Here is a 20,909-nt window from a genome sequence, read left to right as displayed (position 1 = left end):
TCCCTCTGAATCTCCCAGTGTGTCCCCTGAGCCTCCACGTCGCCCTCAGCGCCGCGGACGGCCCCCGGACCCGCTACTAGGGATCCGCCTTCAGTGCCGTGGAAGGCCGCCGGACATTCCCTGCGGGTTCCGCCTTTTGTGCCTCCGCCCACCCTGTGGGTAGTTTTTTGTTGTTATTGGACTCTTGGCCCCATTCTTGGTTTCCGCCCACCCTGTGTGGGTTGTTTTTTGTTGTTTGGACTCTGGCCCCCCGTCCAGGACCCCTCCGCCCACCCTTGCTGTGTTTTTCTTTTCAGACTTATTTTGGGCGTCTGGTAGCCGCCCTTCAAGGGGGGGGGTACTGTCATGTTCTGTGTTTTTCTGTGTGTTTATTTAAAGTTTTCTGTGTTTCTATGTCTCCGTGTTGTCCTGTCTCCCTTTGATTAGTTCCCAGGTGTGTCTCGTCCCCTGATTATTTAGTGTCACCTGTGTGTCTGTGTCTTTGTCGGGTCCTCGTTGATTGTCGCGTCAACTCAGTCTACCTGTTCTGTTGCTACCGGTGTGAGCCCTGGCTTCCGTTCAGTCGTGCCGCCAGATTCTTGTGTAATTTAGTATTAAAAACATCATTATTCATATCATTCTGGGTCTGCTGCGTCCTGCCTCATCACCTCACATAACGCATTCATGACACAGCCGCTCTATTTGCTGCACTATGATTTGGAGGTGAGTTATGTTTTCTCATAGTTAACATTTTTAACTGAATAAACATAACCACATATAATAAACATATATAAAAATGACCTTTACATATAGTAAAAAACTTTTCCACATATCACCTGCGATGTCCACCGGACTCTAAGTTGTACCATGTCAACTGTTCGGGGTTCTTACGTCACCGCGCTTTCTGATTGGCTACCTGTCACATTCAACAGGCTGCAATAATCGGGCCAAGACAATGTTGAATATGTCCCCCCAGGCCGCGGGCCGCAGCAAAATTGACAAGTCTTGACCGGTCCGCGGTAATAAAAAGGTTGGGGACCACTGATATAAAGTACTAATTGCATTTTTCTAAAAAAAAAACCTTAAAAAAAGATACAAATGTTGTAATTCAGTAGTTTTAGCCTTAAAAGAACATCACAGATTATAATTTGTCCTAATTGCACTTCACCTCCAGAGTCTGTGACTGGTGCATTGACTTGATAGCAGACTGGGCCATTTGTCGACCTGTAAATGTTACAAATGCGCATCCTGAAAGACAAAAATGAAATGTGTTAATGTTCTAATAATGTTTTAGCCAGGTTATAAAATATGTTACAACACTATTGATTTACATTTGTTTGGGTTAAATTTTATGGCAGCTTGTTTCTCAAAGCTTTGATCCTGTCATGAGTGGTTTTTCATCCACATGCAAAGTCACACACAAAAGGAAAGAAGTTAAAATATTTATTTACGATATGTACAAGAAAGTGAATAATGATAATTTTGTCTCTCTGGGTCAGATCCAGGATTTATCTAGATGACAAGTGGCAGAATAATAGATTAATGGCTGGCTCAAGGTGAGTATGGCTGGTGATAGTTGTTTACATGGAAAAATTGGCTTTCCGTTCCTTGGAGAATTCGCAGTACATTACATTTACTTTGTATTCCTAGGGTCCAGGGAAATCAAACATGGAACTGCCTTGAGAGGGCCTGGAGATGAGGCTTTGGAGCTGCAATGTGGATCAGATTCTGACTCCAGAAAATGAAGAAGAACATGTTTAACAGGAAGCGGAAAGGTTTGAAGAGTTGAGTGGATTTTGGAAAGTGGGTTGAGGAGCAGGCCTGAGAGAAACAATTGGTCATGGTTAGGATGGTGGTGAATAATTTGGAGTAAAAAAGTCTAACACTGAAGACCAAGTATCAGAGTCAGGGTCAAAGTCTTGGGCCTCCAATACCTCATTAACAATATATCAACAATATATAAAGGATAAGAATATATGTTTTCTCAGTGTCAGGAGATAGCAGTCTTGAAAGAGCATCAGACTTTGCATTCTTGGAACCTGGAATATAAGAGAATCTAAGGCACCTACCTCCAAAATGAACTGTTTGGTAGAAAATACACTAGAGGTCCTAAAATTTTCAATCTTCATAAAAAAATCTTGTAGTTATGTAAAAATATAGCTGATGGGATAAAAACCTCTCGTGTATTTGTGACTTATTTGATTGGAATCCTTAAGACATATCAGGTGTTATAAGTTGGTCATTTGGATATACAAATGCAGTTGGAAGATCAACATTTTTTGGCAGCTGGAAGATAAGCCATTTCCAAAAAACTGGTTTTATTTGAAGGGACCAAGTCAAATGCAATGAACACTGATTATTGTCAAGTGTTTCAGTGGCCATGAGGTGTCCACACTAGCAGGACCAGGACCATTCTTCCGATTTCACTGAGTGCTTTTTTTATTTGACCAGTTTAAGAGGTGATACAGGTGAAAAACCTTCAAACAGAAAACAAAGGTAAGTTAATTTAAATGTGTTGTTACAAAAAAGGGTAAGTATTTCATCATGAAAATATTATTATATTTAATTTAGAATAAAGGTGAGTATAAATCTAATGTATATTAAGTTAAAGGTAACAAAGGATTCATTTATAGGTAAAAAGTATAATTCCATCGTGAGTATATTTACTTTGTATGTCAATGTTTTAACAAGACAAAACTATCCAAAAAATAAGTACATTTTTAACCCAATATAATGTATTAATGTATTAACCATTTTAATCATGGTTCAAAAGAGGGATTTTAAGTTATTGTTCTTACTTTAATTTATACAAAATAGTAGAAAATCCAAACAATTAACTTGGTATCTTTCTCTTAGTTAAATGCTCATTTTTACGGAGCCCATTAGGAAACATGGGGAAAACATTTTCTATGGGCGTTCCCTTGCAATAAATTTTGTGCTCCCTCGCAAAATGCTTACTGCAATATTTGCTGGTCTACTTTGTATACAGTTAGAAATGTCAATTCAAAATTTCAAATATATACAGATTTAAAGAGCCTCAGTGAAACGTTTTTATTATTAACTCTTTCTTGCAAAAAACATTGTTTTTTAGAGAATAACAGTGGGAGAAACCCAGGGCGATGCATCAATTTTCTCAATCACACCAGCCTGCAGAAGATGCTGAATTTCAGCACTCACAGCGCTTCTGACAAACATGGGTAATTGGCGTAGTTTTTGACAAATTGGTTGAACAGTCTGACACTTTTACTTTATGCACAAAACCATTTGCACATCCAAAAACAGTAGTTGGCGCAGGAGGAGAGGATATTGCAGTAGGAGTGGTGTAGTTGTCAAGTTAGAAGAACAGTCCTCAGTAGGAGCAGGTTGAACAGAAGATTCTTGAAGAAAAGTTGCAAACCACTGATGAGGTCCATGCCAAACAAAGCAGTGCCAGTTTCCACAATGAAGAAGGACGTTTTGCCTGTCCTTTCATTCTCAAGCACAGTCACAGGTGAGCAACCTATTAAAGGGATAGGAGCACAAGTGTATGTCACTAATTTCACTTTTGGAGGTTGTAGCTTTACTGCTCTGAAGTGTTTCTCATAGAAAGCTTTGGGCAGATTTGACACAGAAGAGTCTGAATCTGTCATGATTCATGTTCTGTCTGTCCATGCTGAGCCTAATCATTCATTCTGTTCACCTGCCAGGCCTGATTGCTTTCCTGTTCCACCTGGTCCCCGCCCTACTTAAACACCACTCAGTCTCTGCCTCCTTGCCAGATTATCGACAGCCACGAGCCAGTAGAAATCCAGCGTTTTTCTTCCTAGCCTTCTGTGATTCTTGACCTCCTTCTGCCCACGGATTTATCCTCCTTGCCTAGCCCTTGTCGGAACCCATCTATTCTGGATTTCTGGACCCTGACCCAAGCTTTGCCTCACGACCACCGAGTATCGCCTGCCCCTCAAGCTAAGTTTGCTCTCTCTGCCTACCCGTGTATGACCTTTGCCTGATCTTCGTCTTAGTCCCTGTGTGCTGCCTACTGGATCTCCTTGTGGAGAGTATCTTTGGATCCACAGCAGACAATTCAACCTTTTGTTTTCAGCTCCATCCGTTCACTGCATGACAGGTCAGTTAAGCTGCACATTTCTAAGTTCCCCCTCCTTTATCAGTTCATCCCCAGTATTCTCCCCTCTCTTCTCAGCGCTGTGTTTTGATGACCATTCCCTGAGCAGCGACCAGTTCCTGAATATTTTATTAAACTTGTTTTTTCTTTCTAACTCCTGTGTGTGGTTGAATTTCCGGGTCCCCTCTGAGTGTCCTTACAGTATAATCTGGCCACTATGGACCCGTCACCCACACAGGAGTGGCGTTCAAGTGTTGAAGGTGCCATTAACCGCCTGGAATCCAACATGCAAGAAATGATGAGCATGCTTGACAAGATGTCCTCCTCCCCCCCAAAGACTGCTCCCCCTCCTAGCCCCAAGGCCTCTACATCTGGTTACCAGGTCTCGCCCATTCATGAGCCCCGCCTGTCTCCACCAGAGGTGTTCAAGGGTGAGCAGAGTCAGTGTCGTCCCTTTATAACTCAATGTGAGATTGTTTTTGAACTTCAACCATCGTCTTTCCCCACTGAACGAGCCAAAGTAGCCTATGCTATTTCCCTCCTCTCAGGGAAGGCCAAGTTATGGGGTACTGCTGAGTGGCAGAAGAACTCTCTCATTTGTTTTCGGTTCAGTGACTTTTCCAAGGAACTAATCAGGGTCTTTGACCCAGTTCTGCCTGAGAGGGAGGCTGCACGTGGTTTGCTCAAACTCAAACAAGGCAGGAGGCGAGTTACAGAGTACATTATTGACTTTCATGCTCTTTCTTCAGGAAGTGACTGGAACGATGAGGCACTATGTGATGCTTTCTACCAGGGTCTCAGTGAGGAGGTAAAGGATGAACTGTCTACTCGTGACGCTCCCAAGGATTTACAGGAACTGGAGACTCTAGCTGCTAGGATTGACATGAGGCTTCATGAGAGAAGGTTGGAGAAGAGTACTTCCAGTCGTACTTATCATGTTGAAAATTTTCCCAGGCCACAGCCATCAGTCACGGCTCCACCTTTGAGTGCATCACCTATCTCTCCGGCGGAGGAGCCTATGCAGATAGGCCGATCACGCTTGTCCCCACAAGAAAGGGAGCGGAGACGTAAGAGTGGTCTTTGTTTCTATTGTGGAGGAGAGGGTCACCTACTTCGTCTGTGTCCAGTAAAAGGCCAAGCTCAGTAGGAGGTAAGAGGCTCCTGCTGAGCCAAAAGCAATTTAAATCCTCTTCTTTCTCTGTTCTGGCCACGCTCCAAGCTAAAGGTTTTACCAAGAATCTTTCTGTTTTTATAGATTCAGGAGCAGACACTGAGTTTATGGACCGTGGTCTTGCCGAATCCCTTGGCATCCAATTCCTTCCCACCTCTACATGTTTGGAAGTTTTGGCTATTGACGGCCATTTACTTCATCAGGTCACCCACGAAACAGGTCCCATTAAGTTTAGTATTTCTGGGAATCACCATGAACTAATTTCATTCCTAATCATTAATTCCCCTGACCTCCCTGTCATTTTGGGAGCCACTTGGTTAAGAAAACACAACCCCCACATTGACTGGGTTAAGGGCGAGGTGTTGGGCTGGTCACCGTCCTGCCATTCTACTTGTCTCTTAGCTGCTTCTGTCCCCTGCTCTGTCCCCATCAGTGGACAAGAGACCTACCCCAACTTAGCCAAAGTACCTGCTGTTTACCATGACCTTAGGGAGGCCTTTAACAAGCATCGAGCCACTTCCCTTCCACCCCATCGGCCCTATGATTGTGCAATCAATTTGCTTCCTGGCACCGTCCCTCCCAGAGGCCGTCTATACCCTCTCACTGGCCCAGAGGATAAAGCCATGAGGGATTATATCAGCGACGCACTCAAAGCAGGTATCATCCGCCCTTCTTCCTCCCCAGCTGGCGCAGGTTTCTTTTTTGTGGGCAAGAAAGATGGCTCCTTAAGACCCTGTATAGACTACAGAGGATTGAATGACATCACTGTCAAAAATCGTTACCCGCTTCCCCTAATGAACACTGCCTTCGACCTGATACAGGGATCCACAGTTTTTACTAAGCTTGATCTTAGAAATGCCTACCACCTAGTCCGTATCAAGGAGGGGGATGAGTGGAAGACGGCTTTTAACACACCTACAGGTCATTATGAATATCTTGTTATGCCCTTTGGCCTGTCCAATGCTCCAGCAGTGTTCCAGGCACTTGTCAATGATGTCCTCAGGGACATGGTCGGTCGTTTTGTTTATGTTTATCTGGATGACATTTTGATTTTCTCCAAGGATCTCACAACCCATCAAGCTCATGTTCGTTCTGTCATTCTCCGCTTGCTGCAGAATAACCTGTTCATCAAGGCAGAAAAGTGTGAGTTTCACAAACCATTTACTTCATTCTTGGGCTTCCTTATTTCTCCTAACTGTATTTCCATGGATCCCAGCAAGACGGACGCCATCATGAATTGGCCCCACCCACAAAACCGCAGACAACTCCAAAGATTTCTGGGGTTTGCAAACTTTTATCATCGGTTCATCCGTAATTTCAGTTCTGTGGCCTCACCACTTCACGCTCTTACCTCATCCAAGTCCAAGTTCATTTGGAGTAAGTCTGCTGCTCTGTCCTTCGACCGCCTTAAGGCGGCTTTTACCTCGGCTCCTGTCCTCCGTTCACCAGACCCTTCCCGCCAATTCATTGTTGAGGTGGATGCTTCTGACTCAGGGGTGGGAGCCGTACTCAGTCAAAGGTGCACTGATGGCAAAACTCACCCATGTGCTTTTTTTTCCAGAAAGCTGACTTCTTCCGAGACCAACTATGATGTTGGTGACCGTGAACTGCTGGCAGTCAAACTAGCTCTTGAGGAGTGGAGGCACTGGCTTGAGGGAGCTAAGGAACCCTTTGTGGTTTGGACTGATCATAAAAATCTGCAGTACCTCAAGTCAGCAAGGAGACTCAACCCCAGGCAAGCCAGGTGGGCCTTGTTCTTCAGTCGTTTCAATTTCTCATTGTCTTACAGACCAGGGAGTAAGAACGCCAAGCCAGATGCACTCTCCAGGCTTCATGAGAGTATGAAGGAGGGGCAAGAGGCTAAGCAGGAGGATTATGTGCTCCCCACATCCGTGCGGTTAGCAGTTTCCAAGTTAGAACTGGAGCAGAGAATAAAAGAAGCTCATCAACAAAGCCCCGTCCCTGAGAACTGTCCTAAAGATCGACTGTTTGTCCCTGAGCACCTTATTCCTGAGGTACTGTCATTTTGCCATGAGTCTAGACTGTTCTGTCATCCGGGTGTCACTAAGACCCTATCAGTGATCAGAAGTTGTTTCTGGTGGGGAACCATGCTTCGAGATGTTACTGAGTTCATCAAGGCTTGCAGAGTTTGCTGTCAGGCTAAACCATCCTGTCGGCCACCCTCTGGACTTCTACGACCCCTCCCTGTTCCTCACCGCCCATGGTCCCATATATCCATGGATTTTGTGACTGGTTTGCCCTCTTCCAATAATCATTCTGTCCTTCTCACAGTCGTAGATCGTTTCTCCAAGATGTCCCATCTGATACCGCTTCGCAAACTGCCTTCATCCAAGGAGCTGGGAGGGATTCTGGCCCGGGAGGTTTTCCGCCTACATGGTCTGCCTACTGACATTGTTTCTGACAGGGGTCCCCAGTTTGTCTCTAGATTCTGGAAGGAATTCTGTGGTCTCCTGGGTATCACGGTGAGCCTCTCATCTGGGTTCCACCCCCAAACTGACGGACAAACGGAGAGGATCAATCAAGAAGTGGAGACCAAGCTTCGTATGCTCTGTGAACATGATCCCTCTTCTTGGTCACAAAACCTACCATGGGTAGAATATGCCCTCAACTCTCTCCCTTCTAATTCCACAGGTCTGTCTCCCTTTTACACTGTCTACGGTTATCAGCCTCCAGTGTTGTCCCTTCAAGAAAGGCCCATTAGAGTTCCTTCTGCGCATGCCTCTGCCTTAAAGTGCCAGCAGGTATGGCGTCTGGCCCGCAGGGCGCTTCTGAAGACCTCTGCTTTATGTTCCAGATTTGCCAATCGTCGCAGAGTTCCAGCGCCCACCTACGTCAAGGGACAAAAAGTCTGGCTATCCACCAAGGACCTTCCTTTGCGGATTGAAAACCGCAAGCTTGCGCCTCGTTTTATAGGACCCTTCCCAATTTCCAAAGTGATCAACCCTGTGGCTGTTCGGCTTCGCCTTCCCCGGACTCTCAGGGTTTGTCCCACCTTTCATGTGTCCCGTGTCAAACCTGTTTTCACTTCTCAGTTGGTACCCTCCTCCGGACCCCCTCCTCCCGCCCGGATCATCGAGGGTGGTCCTGCTTACACAGTGCGCCGTCTCCTTCGGTCCAGACGTTGGGGTCGGTCCATACATTACCTGGTGGACTGGGAGGGATACGGGCCTGAGGAGCGCTCCTGGGTGCCGGCCCGACATGTTTTGGACAAATCCCTGATTAGGGAGTTTCATCGGTCCAATCCTGACCAGCCAGGTGGTCCTTCTGGAGCCGGACCTTGAGGAGGGGGTACTGTCATGATTCATGTTCTGTCTGTCCATGCTGAGCCTAATCATTCATTCTGTTCACCTGCCAGGCCTGATTGCTTTCCTGTTCCACCTGGTCCCCGCCCTACTTAAACACCACTCAGTCTCTGCCTCCTTGCCAGATTATCGACAGCCACGAGCCAGTAGAAATCCAGCGTTTTTCTTCCTAGCCTTCTGTGATTCTTGACCTCCTTCTGCCCACGGATTTATCCTCCTTGCCTAGCCCTTGTCGGAACCCATCTATTCTGGATTTCTGGACCCTGACCCAAGCTTTGCCTCACGACCACCGAGTATCGCCTGCCCCTCAAGCTAAGTTTGCTCTCTCTGCCTACCCGTGTATGACCTTTGCCTGATCTTCGTCTTAGTCCCTGTGTGCTGCCTACTGGATCTCCTTGTGGAGAGTATCTTTGGATCCACAGCAGACATTCAACCTTTTGTTTTCAGCTCCTTCCGTCCAATGCATGACAGGTCAGTTAAGCTGCACATTTCTAAGTTCCCCCTCCTTTATCAGTTCATCCCCAGTATTCTCCCCTCTCTTCTCAGCGCTGTGTTTTGATGACCATTCCCTGAGCAGCGACCAGTTCCTGAATATTTTATTAAACTTGTTTTTTCTTTCTAACTCCTGTGTGTGGTTGAATTTCCGGGTCCCCTCTGAGTGTCCTTACAGAATCAACAATTAGTTCAACAGGAACTGTAGCACATTTAGTCTCAATTTTTACAGTGCAGCTGATCTTATCAGGTGCTGAATGTTCATGTAAGGAACTTCAGGCAGGTCAATTTCATGCACAGAAACTGAGCTGAACAACATACTCTGGAGAAGTGTTCGATTTTATTACAGTTATTCCATTTAACTGATGCAGCAGGACATGAATGTCATTGTCTAGGTGCTTGTGATCCACATCAGAAACAGGTCTGGCTGCAAATGGGTCGAGCTGAAACAGGAGGTGCAAAATCAGGAAGTCATGAGGCAGTTGATGTGGGTGCACGCTTCAGAGGCGGGATTTACGTCTGCGGCTGGAAAACATTGCGCCGGCGGACACAGATTGTACTGATGCTGAGTTTTCTTCAACAATAAGTCTGGACTGTTCCCCAGCAGCTTCAATCTGTGTTGCAAGTAAAGTAGCTTTCTGTAAAGTCAACTCTGACTCAAGAAGTAGACATTCTCTGATGCAATGTTGTGCTTTGTTTCCCACTAGCTCATGAAACATTTCATCCAAGTATGAACAAACCTCACAAGTAGCAGCGAGGTCTCTTAGAGCAGCGACATATTGGAGCACAAATTCATGAGGCTTTTGAGTGTATTTTTTAAAGGTGTGCCACTAAGACTCAACGTTACCTTTCACAGAAAAATGTGCTCTCAAAGCGCTAATTGCTTTATCCAATGTCTGACCTTGATCTGGTAGAGTATAAAAAAGTCTCTGTTCTTTGGTTCCCCAGGCAGTGCAGAAGGAGAGGCCGCTTCAGAGAATCTGAGCATTCATTAGAGCTAGTAGCAATCACTTGAAGATAGTTTTGGAAGATCTTCAACCACGTGTCGAAGGGCAAAGCAGGTTCACAAGGACATTGAAGAAATGGTGTAGAGAAAGGAGTCGCAGCAGCCATAGTATCACACAATAAGAATAACTCGTTGACAATTTGGGAGGTGGCAAAAGAACAATCTAGGTGGCATTCAAGAGTTTGGCTGGTCAAGGTGTGCCAAACACACCTGTGGATTATCATCATCAGGAGCATAAGAGGAGGGGTTTCCATTGATTTGATTGACACCAGAGTGTTTTCGCCTTCGTGGTGAGCAGATCTACCCAGCTGCTTTGTACTCGGTCTGCAGTCCTGGTTCCCCAAGTGCCGTCCAAAGGTGTCGTATTTGAATCCGCTCCATCCTCCTTTGCCCTCCCGGTGAGCGACACAAATGAACCAGCTGTCAAGCTGCCACCTAGTTCAGAGATAATGGTCCAGCCCTGGATTCAACACCTCTTGTGCACACTGACCTATCACCTCTCCCAGGCAGGCTACCCTACACCTGCAAATCGCTGACCAACACTTTCCCCTCAATCCCAGACCAGATTCTCCTTTGAACTCCGTCATTAAACAAATCTCTTTAAATAAATCTTTCATCTGATCTCCTGAGAGCATGTGAGTTCAGAAAATTCAGAACACGATGACAACACTAATTAGCTCACTTGAGCTTAATTAGCTCAAGTGAGCTAATTAGTGTTGTTGTTGTGGTCACATGCATGCAGAGCCAGAAAAATCTAAGATAGGCAAAGATAGGCAAATGGCACTTCTACCAGGTTGGCGGGACACCTCCCACTTAATCTTTATGTGGTGATCCCCCCGTTGGCGCATGTTTGTCCACCGATTCTACCCCGCCCCCCACCGCCGACAAGAAAAGAAGTGTCCTACTTTTCACAAACCCAAATCTGGTCACCCTAGTTACTATCAACTTATACCACAGTAAGTTGATAGTAACATACTTACATGAAGGCTAGATTTTGCAAATCTTCAAAAGTTTTAATACCAACCTAACACTGATTTAGATCATCTTACACAAGAGTTTACATTACAAATAAAACAATATTATATCTATTATAGCAAATATACTATTATAATATTAGTTATAAAATTCACCAGCAAAAACTAAGATGGTGGCGCACGCAGTTGCAGGACTCATTGCTCTCGGTCGGTGCTATGTTAGAGTGTTAGTGTACGTGTTGATTTGTGTTCTGTACTCGTCATGTTGGACAAACAAAATATACAGTCGGGACGATCTCCTGATGATCGGTGCCCGCTACGAACAAGATGTTACAGCTGATTTTCAACGCTTGTTCAACATTCCGGGGGACATAGCGAGGAGCCCCGGCGCGCCGTGGATTACCATCACAGCAGGGAGGAAGTGTCGGCGGCATAGAGAGAGAAGGCAGAAGCGGGGCTGCAGGGCCAGCGTGCTAGCTAGGCTATGGAGGCAACCACACAAACCACCGCTCCCCAGCCTGTTTCTCTCTAACCTTGCAAACAAGATGGATGAACTGAGACTACAGGCTGCATCTCACAGCGCAGTGAAGGACAGCTGTATTCTTCTGATCACGGAGACCTGGCTGCATCCAGTCCAGACGTAGCGGACTCTGCCATCGAGCTAGCAGGCTACACATTTCAGCGCCACAACAGAACGAAAGACTCTGGTAAAAGCAGAGGGGGGGCTCTGTGTGTACATGAACAACACCTGGTGTACTAACACAGCGACTGTCATCAGCCATTGCTCCCCAGACCTGGAGTATGTGACTGTTAAATGCAGACCAATATACCTCCCCAGAGAGTTCACCGTAGTCATGGTAACCACTGTTTACATACCACCGGATGCTAATGCTAAAACAGCTATTGCATTTTTGCATGGCAGCATTAGCCATCTGCAGAGCACTTATCCAGATGCTGTACACATCATAGCGGGGGACTTCAACCATGCAGACTTAAAGACAGCGCTCCCCAAATTCCACCATGTAAAGTGTGGCTAACACTCTGGACAAAGTCTACTCCAACATCAAGCTAGGCTACAGGGCTGGACCACTTCCACACCTGGGTCAGTCCGATCACCTGTCCCTGCATTTAATTCCTGCTTATGCTCTGTTACAGTCACTGACCTCTAGGGGCGCTCTTCATGAGAGAGCTTTTTCTTTGCGTTTCAGTTCCACCTGGCTGCCACAGGTGCAATGTGTTGGAGCTCGTCAGCCACCCCATAAAGAGCTTCAAACCAGAGATGTCGGATCTCTTTTCCCTTTTTCCTTGATCTGATGTGATCTCGTCTGTGAACTGACTGTGGCGACTGGACAATTTTGCCGTGAGCATTTTGTGAAGTTTCAAGTGTTTAAAGTTTTGTTTCTCTTCACAGTTGAAGCTGGCTGGGGTTCTCTGCCATTTTGTTTAACTGTTTTCTCCTCTTTTGTGGTTAGCCAGGGAGTTCAGGTTTTGTACTTTGTTTTCAGTTCCCTTCTAGAAAGTGTTTTTATTTTAGAATTAAAAGGGGGGTGTTTTGTTTGTTGTGTTGGCCTTGGAGACCCTGAAGCTTAAAGCTTCCCTGTGCTTGTTGTTTATTGTGACTGAGATTTTATTTTGAACTATCAATTAAACTATATTTTTGCTACAGATACCAGCTGTTTAGGATACTTTATTTTGTGTTACACCCAGTGCCAGTATTTACCCTTAGTGGTCTTTGGGGGGTTGTAACATGCTCCCCTCAGGAAAACTGCTCCAACCATCACCAAAACCATCAAATCCTGGCCCGAGGATGCGACACAGCAGCTGCAGGACTGTTTTGACAGGACAAACTGGGATGTTGTTGAACATCAGGACCTGGAGGTTTTTACAGACAGTGTACTGTGCTATATCAAGAACTGTACTGACACTGTAGCTGGATCCAGAAACCCTGGATGACTAAGGAGGTCCAGCGACTGCTAAAGACCAGGAATATCGCCTTCAGGTCTGGTGACAGGACCGTCTACAGCACAGCCCGAGCTAACTTGAAGAGAGGCATCAGAATGGCTAAGTCCGAATACAGGAGGAGGATAGAGGGCTATCTTGACAGCAACAACAGCAGGCAGGTGTGGCAGGGAATCCAGCATCTCACCATTGGGGGAAAATGTGTGGAGAGGGTAGCTGACTTCTGTTTCCTGGGGGTCCACATTGAGCAGGGCCTCACATGGAACATGAACACCTTTGAGATGACATAAAAAAGCCCAGCATAGACTGTACTTCCTGAGGGTTCTCAGGAAGAACAACATCAAGGAGAAACTGCTGGTGTCCTTCTACAAGTGCTCCATAGAGAGCATACTGACTTATTGTGTCTGTGTATGTTATAACAGCAGCACTGCGGCTCAAAGGAAAGCTCTCCAAAGGGTTGTGAATACAGCCCAAAAAATCATTGGCTGCCCTCTCCCCTCACTGGAGGACCTGCACAGCGACCGCTGTCTAAAGAAAGCACAACACATCACAAAGAACACTTCTCACCCCAGACATTCTCTGTTCTCACTGCTGCCTTCAGGCAGACGATACAGAACAATCAGTATCGTCAATCAGGTTATGACCCAGAAGTCGCTCCCTTGAAGTATGTTAACAGTAATTTTAATAGTAATTAAATTGTAGAAAATCACAATTTAAAGTGTACTAAGTGTACAACATGGTTTTTTGAAAAAACTAAAATTATACGGCTTTTTATGTTATATAAATGTGCTTGATTAGTATATCTTAAGTGTACTAGTTTTGTGATTGAATTAACGTATTTTCCACACTATAAGGTGCACCTAAAAAAGGCGAGCAACCAGAGATTAAAGCTCAATTAATTGAACAGTATAGTGCCTCTTTGCTACAGACAGCCTTCCTGTCTAAACTAAAGTAATCTGAAGTGGCTTAATAAGTTGGTTGTTTCGACATTCAAAGAAAACCTATTCACTAATGGTTGATGGAATGCTCACAACCTCATGTTGGGTGGAAAGTGATGTCATTCCTAAGAAAAGAAAAAAATTAGAGGGTGCAGCAAAAAAAGAACTCTAGTAGGACAAGTCTGTTATAATGCTGGGTCAAAAATCAGTATGAAGTTGCCAGGCACATTATTAGAATATATTCACTGATGGGTATTGATATCAAAGATTTGATTTAAGGTGAGAGACTCTTATGTTATTTCAAAAGAGATACACCTGAATGACTTGAAGTTTCTATGGATGAAATCATTTCTTTTTTTTCTTGATTACCCAAACCTACTTATCGCAAGAATTGTATGATTATGTGAATCAAGTTCTGAAATCAAAGGCCAAAATCAACTATCTTTTTTACAGTTCAAAAATGCTAAAAAATACTTTAACTGGAATGTTAAAATGTCTCATTTAAACTGGGATAACAAGTCAACATTAGCTTTATTATGTTAAACCTTTCCTCAGGAATACACTGCAACTTATGTGACACATGAATTTCTCATTGTAGCTATATGAAATGATTACAAAGCACCAGCTTCATTTTCTCTTTGGATCAAATCAACACAAACAGCCATTTGGATCTTGGAGTTGTAGGCAGTTTGAATATGATCCTATCGCAAGGTTTTCCCCTAAAAATCTGCTGAACCAAGTGGTTGGGGCGCCAAGGCTGTCCACCGGTGGTTCACCATGTTTTTGTATCAAAAGATGTTAAGTTGACTAGACATGTAACAATATTATATATCACTAATAATGATAATGTAATAATGTTACTGTAAAACATTGCAGACAATACTTAAACAAATAACTATAGTACAAAAAATCAATAATCAATCAGTCAATCAATCAATCAATCAATAAAAAACATATATAAAATATAAAACAACAAATCAAAAAAGTGAAATTAAAATAAATATCAATTTATTTCTCCATGGGCTGTCACCTTATCATGGTGGAGGGGTTTGAGTGCCCCAATGATCCTAGGTGCTATGCTGTCTGGGGCTTCATGCCCCTGGTAGGGTCACCCAAGACAGACAGGTCCTAGGTGAGGGACCAGACAAAACGCAGCCCGAAGACCCCTATGATGAACGGAAACTTTGGACTTGGTGATCCCTCACCCGGACGCGGGCCTCTGGGGCCCTACTCTGGAGCCAGGCCTGAAGAGGGGACACAATGGCGAGTGCCTGGTGGCCGGGCTTTTTCCCACGGAGCCCGGCAGGGCTCAGCCCAAAGAGGAAACATGGGTCCCCCCTCTCATGAGCCCACTACCTATGAGAGGGGCCAAAGGGGTCGGGTGCAATGTGAGACGGGTGGTGGCTGAGGGAGGTGGCCCTGGCGGTCCAATCCTCGGTTGCAGAAACTGGCTCTTTGGGTCGTGGAGTGTCACCTCTCTAGTGGGGAAGGAGCCACAGCTAGTGTGTGAGGTCGAGAGGTTCCGGCTAGAAATGGTCGGTCTCATCTCAATGCATGGGTCTGGTTCTGGAACCAGTCTCCTTGAGAGGGGCTGGACGTACTTCCACTCTGGAGTTACCCACGGTGAGAGGCGTCGGGCAGGAGTGGACATACTTGTTGCTCCCCATCTCGGCTCCTGTACGTTGGGGTTTACCCCGGTGAATGAAGGGGTAGCCTCCCTCTGCCTACTGGTGGGCGGACAGGTCCTGATTGTCGTTTGTGCTTACGGGCCGAACGACAGTTCAGATTACCCACTTTTTTAGAGTCCTTAGAGGGAGTACTGGAGAGTGCCCCTCTTCGGGACTCCCTTGTTCTGCTGCGGGACTTCAACGCTCACATGGGCAATGACAGTGAGACCTTGAGGGGAATGACCCCCCGATCTGAATTCAAGCAGTGTTCTGTTGGACTTCTGTGCTTGTCATGGATTGTCCATAACGAACACAATGTTCAGGCATAAGGATTCAGGCATAACAGGCAACATGTGCACTTGGCACCAAGACTGAAGACAGGGGCGGAGCTGTCCATTGACCACTACCTGGTGGTGAGTTGGCTCCGGTGGTGGGGGAGGATGCTAGTCAGACCTGGTAGGGTCTGCTGGGAATGTCTGACAGAATCTCCTGTGAGACGGAGCTTTAACTCCCATCTCCGGCAGAACTTCGAACATGTTCCAGGGTAGGTGGGGGACATTGAGTTGGAGTGGACCATGTTCCGTGCCTCCATTGTCATGGCAGCTTATCAGAGCTGTGGCTGCAAGGTTGTTGGTGTCTGTCGCATCCTATCGAGCCTCCTTGGCCTGTAGAACTCCCGAAGCAGCTGATGGATACTGGTAGGAAAAGCAGCATGTGGCTCGGGTGGTTGCTGAGGCAACAACTCGGGCGTTGGAGGAGTTTGGAGAGGCCATGGAGAAAGACTTCCATACGGCTTCGAGGCAATTTTGGTCAACCGTCCGGCGTCTCAGGAGGAGGAAGCAATACAGCACCAACACTGTTTATAGTGGGGATGTTGTGCTACTGACCTCAACTCGGGATGTTGTGGACCTGTGTCAGAATACTTTGAAGACCTCCTCAATTCCACCAACATGCCTTCTATTGAGAAAATAGAGCCCGGGCACTCTGGGTTTGGCTCTCCAATCTCTGGGGATGAGGTTGCCAAGGTGGTTTAAAAGCTCCTCGGTGGCAGGGCCCCAGGAGTGGATGAGATCCGCCCGGAGTTCCTCAAGGCTCTGGATGTTGTAGGGTTGTGTTGGCTAACGCGACTCTGCAATATTGTGTGGAAATCGGGGGCAGTTTCCCTGGATTGGCAGACCGGGGTGGTGGTCCCTCTGTCCAGAAAGGGGGACCGGAGGGTATACTCCAATTATAGGGGGGTCACACTCTTAAGCCTCCCTGGCAAGGTCTATTCAGGGGTCCTGGAAAGGAGGATCCGTCGGTTAGATCAACAGGCAGATTGGTGCAGCGTCGGCCATGAAGCAGGTGTTCTACCGGTCTGTTGTGGTGAAAAAAGAGCTGAGCCAAAAAGCAAAACTCTCGATTTACTGGCCAATCTACGTTCCCACCCTCATCTATGGTCATGAGCTTTGGGTCCCGACCAAAAGAAAATCAGGGATAAAAGCGGCCGATATGGTTTTTTTCCATAGGGTGTCTGGGCTCTCCCTTAGAGATAGGGTGAGAAGCTCACCCTATCTCTAGGGTAGGGGTAGGGTTAGGGTTAGGAGCTGACGTGACGTAAACGTCACGTCAGCTCCAAAGCTCTATTGGAAGAACCGCTCCACTGCTGATGCCATTTCATCCTCATCATCCCCGGTACATTGAAAGAGCAGCTGTGGAGGTGATCTCCAGCTACAGGTATCTGGGTGTGCATATATCCAGTGACCTCATCTGGAGTACCAACACCTTCTGTCTACCAGCTTCTCTACTTTCTCAGCTTCTCCACCAGCTTCTCTACTTTCTCAGGAAGCTGTGGAGAGCTGGACTTGGGAACTCAGTCCTAAGGAGCTTTTATCGCTGTGTGATGGAGAGCGTTCTCTGCACCTGCATCACCATGTGGCACTGCGCCCAACAGTCTTATGGGGAGGAATCCAACTAAAAACAGCCTTGAATAATGTAATGTTTCAAATGCAAAGTTCATTAATGCTTTGTAGACATTTTTGCTGGAATAATATAGAATCAATTTCATGAAGAAAGTCAAGATTGACAGCAAATAATATATAGACACATAACGCAAATTTTTTAAAGTCCATTCTGTTCCAGTGTATAAAGGAGAATTTTAAGGAGACAATTAGAATGGTCTCATTACTCTCAGTTTAGACCAACAACAAATGACAGGGTAACTAATAATACACAATTACATACTTTTTAAAAATGTGTTAATTTAATACCTGTTATGACCTATTTACGACAAGAATATGATCATTCTTGGTTAATATCAAGTTGTCATAACAAGGTCATTTTAAACAGTGTCCACTTTGCATCAAAAGCATTGTTATTTACTAAATAACACTTAATGACAATAGTCCTAAATATTCATGAAGACTTCTTCATGTTTATGACAATGTCGTGTCAGACTTATGAACAATCCTTCAAATAAAGTGCTACCAAACACTCCAGGTACGATTTTGAACAAATAACATTGACAATATATATATATATAAACTTAATACTGTCCCTTTAAATAGCAAGGCATGCATTTCTTACCACGGCTGAGTCCATTAGGGCCTCGAAGTATCCGGCATTCTTCTATCTGGCCATATGGAGAGAACATCAGTCGGATGTCGTTTTCATTGCACTTCTTGGAGATCATTCCAATAAAAAGTTTTCTGTCCTCTACTGCTGAATATAAGGATAAAAGATTATCTAAAGAGTGACACACTGAATGTAGTATGAAAATTCAAGAAAATAAATTGTACTAATGTAAGAAAACACAAATTAGTGGATTAAACAACTTTTTAAAAGACCTAGGTAGATATAAATTAGAGGTGACCATAAGGCATGCATAAATATAGTACAGAAAGTAAGGAAGTAAGCTTTGATTGACTTGTACTTCATTGCAGCAAAGGTATTGGCAGTTGGTACTAATGTCCTTTCTTCACTGGCTCTAATGGACCCGGCTCCACTCTACTCGGCCTGCATCACAAGCGTTTCCACTTGCATTTTTCCAGGCCTGTCCCTGCTTTTTCGGTCCCTGTACTTGCATGGGTGACGCAAGCTTAGTTCCTGTTCATTGACTGGCCGTTGGTGAGGTCAGACGTAGCAGCAAAGAGAGAAGAAAAACAAAGGGTGCAAAATTTCAAACTTGCTGCAATACAGAATTGATGGAGTGCGTTTGAAACTCACTGAAGCTACAAGCAAGCAGTGAACAATGGTTTTCCTATGCATCTGGATTTCAACATTCAGCAGCAGGTCAATGGAGCAATGATGAATGAGTTGTTAATGTTGATGTGCCCTGACTCATGCCAACGCTGCTACCATTTAGACAGTGGCGTCACATTCTGGTAAGCAATGTGTGGATATATCTGTCCAGTTTTTACTGTATTTTTTGGCTGCCTACATCCAGTCATGACAGACGTTTGTTGCATTTTGATTACCATTATTTTGGTGTTTTATATTTTATCTTTGTGTGAATCTTGATTATCATTTTCCTTTTGTTGAACTGGCGTTTTCCCCATTGTGAGATAATAAAAAATATTTCTACTATATGATATTTATTCTTCTAAAAGGCCAGATATCGCTTCTCTAATTAAACAGTTATGAACCATTTATTGTACAGAACATAAAAATGAACAGTTTTTTTAGCCGATTACTTCATTAATCCTAAGAATAATCAATAGATTACTTGATTACTAACATATTCGTTTACAACAGCCCTAATGTAGATATTAAATACTTAGAACTGAAATAAATTTAACCAATGTTAAAACCAATATTATTTAAAAAGATAACACCCTCGGCATTTGCCCATATCCTTCAGAAATCACAACTGTCTGCACCATTAAACATAGCAATTGAGGCAATGCCCTGACAGTAAACAACGTTCAACTGTGAACACTGACCAAAGAGTAACAAGCAAGAAGTAACCAAGCACAAGGCGCTCACCACAACTGTTCTCAATGAGTGACCACTTTTTTTCAGTAACGAGTAATCTAACGCGTTGCTATTTCAAATCTAGTAATCAGACTACAGTTACTTATCAAAATCACTTTGCGATACTCTTTTGTTTTGTTATTTTATTTTATTTCCTCTACGCGTCTTGGGGAGGTACCACTGTTTTTATGCGACAGTATCAGCACCAACAAAAATATAAACAATGGAAATGTGCATTTTGTTGCTGGAAAAACAGGAACTTTTTAGTGTTTCGGTCATTATAAGCAGCTTTGGGCTTGTTTTTTAAGTCGCTTGCAGACTTAATGAGTCGCGGGTTGAGGTGTTTAGGCTCGGAAATAAGCAGATATAACCCCAGAATTTGTCTGTCATCAAGTTAGTTTTAGGAGCGCTGTGCTCTGACAACAAACGCAGGGCCGTAATGCAGAACCTGGAAACCTGGAGCGGGGTGAGTAAGAGGGAGTGATGGGGGGTAAAAATCCTATTTGTAGTTTCCCAGACAATACTAGAACACACAAAAACACGTACAAATTACTAAAGGTTTTTTTTGTACTGTTGTAACCATTAAACAATCTCCCCTTCAGTTCAACCATATAAGTGGAGATACAATGTTGATGTAATTATTATAAAATAACTTACAATTAAGTATTGGCAAAGATCAATGTAATTTTCACAGGTGGCAAAGCGTTGTTGTTTTCAGCTGCTGAAAGTAACTAAAAAGTTACTTTTAATGTAACTTCGTTACTTTCCAAACCAAATTATCAGTAATCTAACTAAGTTACGTTTCCAAGGAGTAGTCCGATTAAAGTTACTTTTTCAACAGTGCTATACATGCTATAATGTCTGTCATCATGGCAGACATTTGAATGAAAAGAATCAATGAGCAATGTGCATGCTCTGTGTTCTGGTGTTTTATTTATTTGCTAATTTAATAAATATCAATGTATATAATTAGATAAAATAATGACAGCTACTGCTGTAGCATGAGAGCATTAAAAGAAAATAGAGGCAAACAGTAGTCTGTAGCTAAGTTAATTATGCTGAATGGTTGATAATCTCACAGTCTACCCACCTCGGATAAAAAGTGGGTTACAAATTGACTTTTATCTTTTTCTCTCTCCCTCTCTCTATTTTTTGAAAACCTGATTTTCAAATTTTTCTTAGCAGGACAGTAACCTCCAAGTTGTTCTTGTCTTCTGCTGTCTGCTGCTGAACACCATCACCCTGAAGCTCTCCAAGCAGGAAGGAACCATTTCATGCAAATCCAGTGTGCTTTTTGGTCTGGGAGGGGGAACATTAATTTTTTACTGCTAAAAACACAATATAATT

The 20,909-nt window shown here is 44.3% G+C and overlaps 1 protein-coding gene across 2 annotated transcripts in view; it reads right to left on the bottom strand.

Annotated features, from left to right (window-relative positions):
- celf1 (cugbp, Elav-like family member 1) overlaps nucleotides 1-20,909 on the bottom strand; it is a 90,098-nt gene that overhangs the window by 19,875 nt on the left and 49,314 nt on the right. For both annotated transcript variants that reach the window (XM_044139373.1, XM_044139367.1), the window contains 2 exons: nucleotides 18,177-18,311; nucleotides 1,148-1,227 (listed from right to left, as the gene is read on the bottom strand). In XM_044139373.1, the coding sequence (XP_043995308.1) occupies nucleotides 1,148-1,227; nucleotides 18,177-18,311 (215 nt within the window). The remainder of the gene's footprint in view (nucleotides 1-1,147; nucleotides 1,228-18,176; nucleotides 18,312-20,909) is intronic.

Source organism: Gambusia affinis, linkage group LG02 (assembly GCF_019740435.1).
Source record: "Gambusia affinis linkage group LG02, SWU_Gaff_1.0, whole genome shotgun sequence".
Classification (NCBI taxonomy): domain Eukaryota; kingdom Metazoa; phylum Chordata; class Actinopteri; order Cyprinodontiformes; family Poeciliidae; genus Gambusia; species Gambusia affinis.
This window is presented reverse-complemented; position numbering and strand designations above follow the sequence as displayed.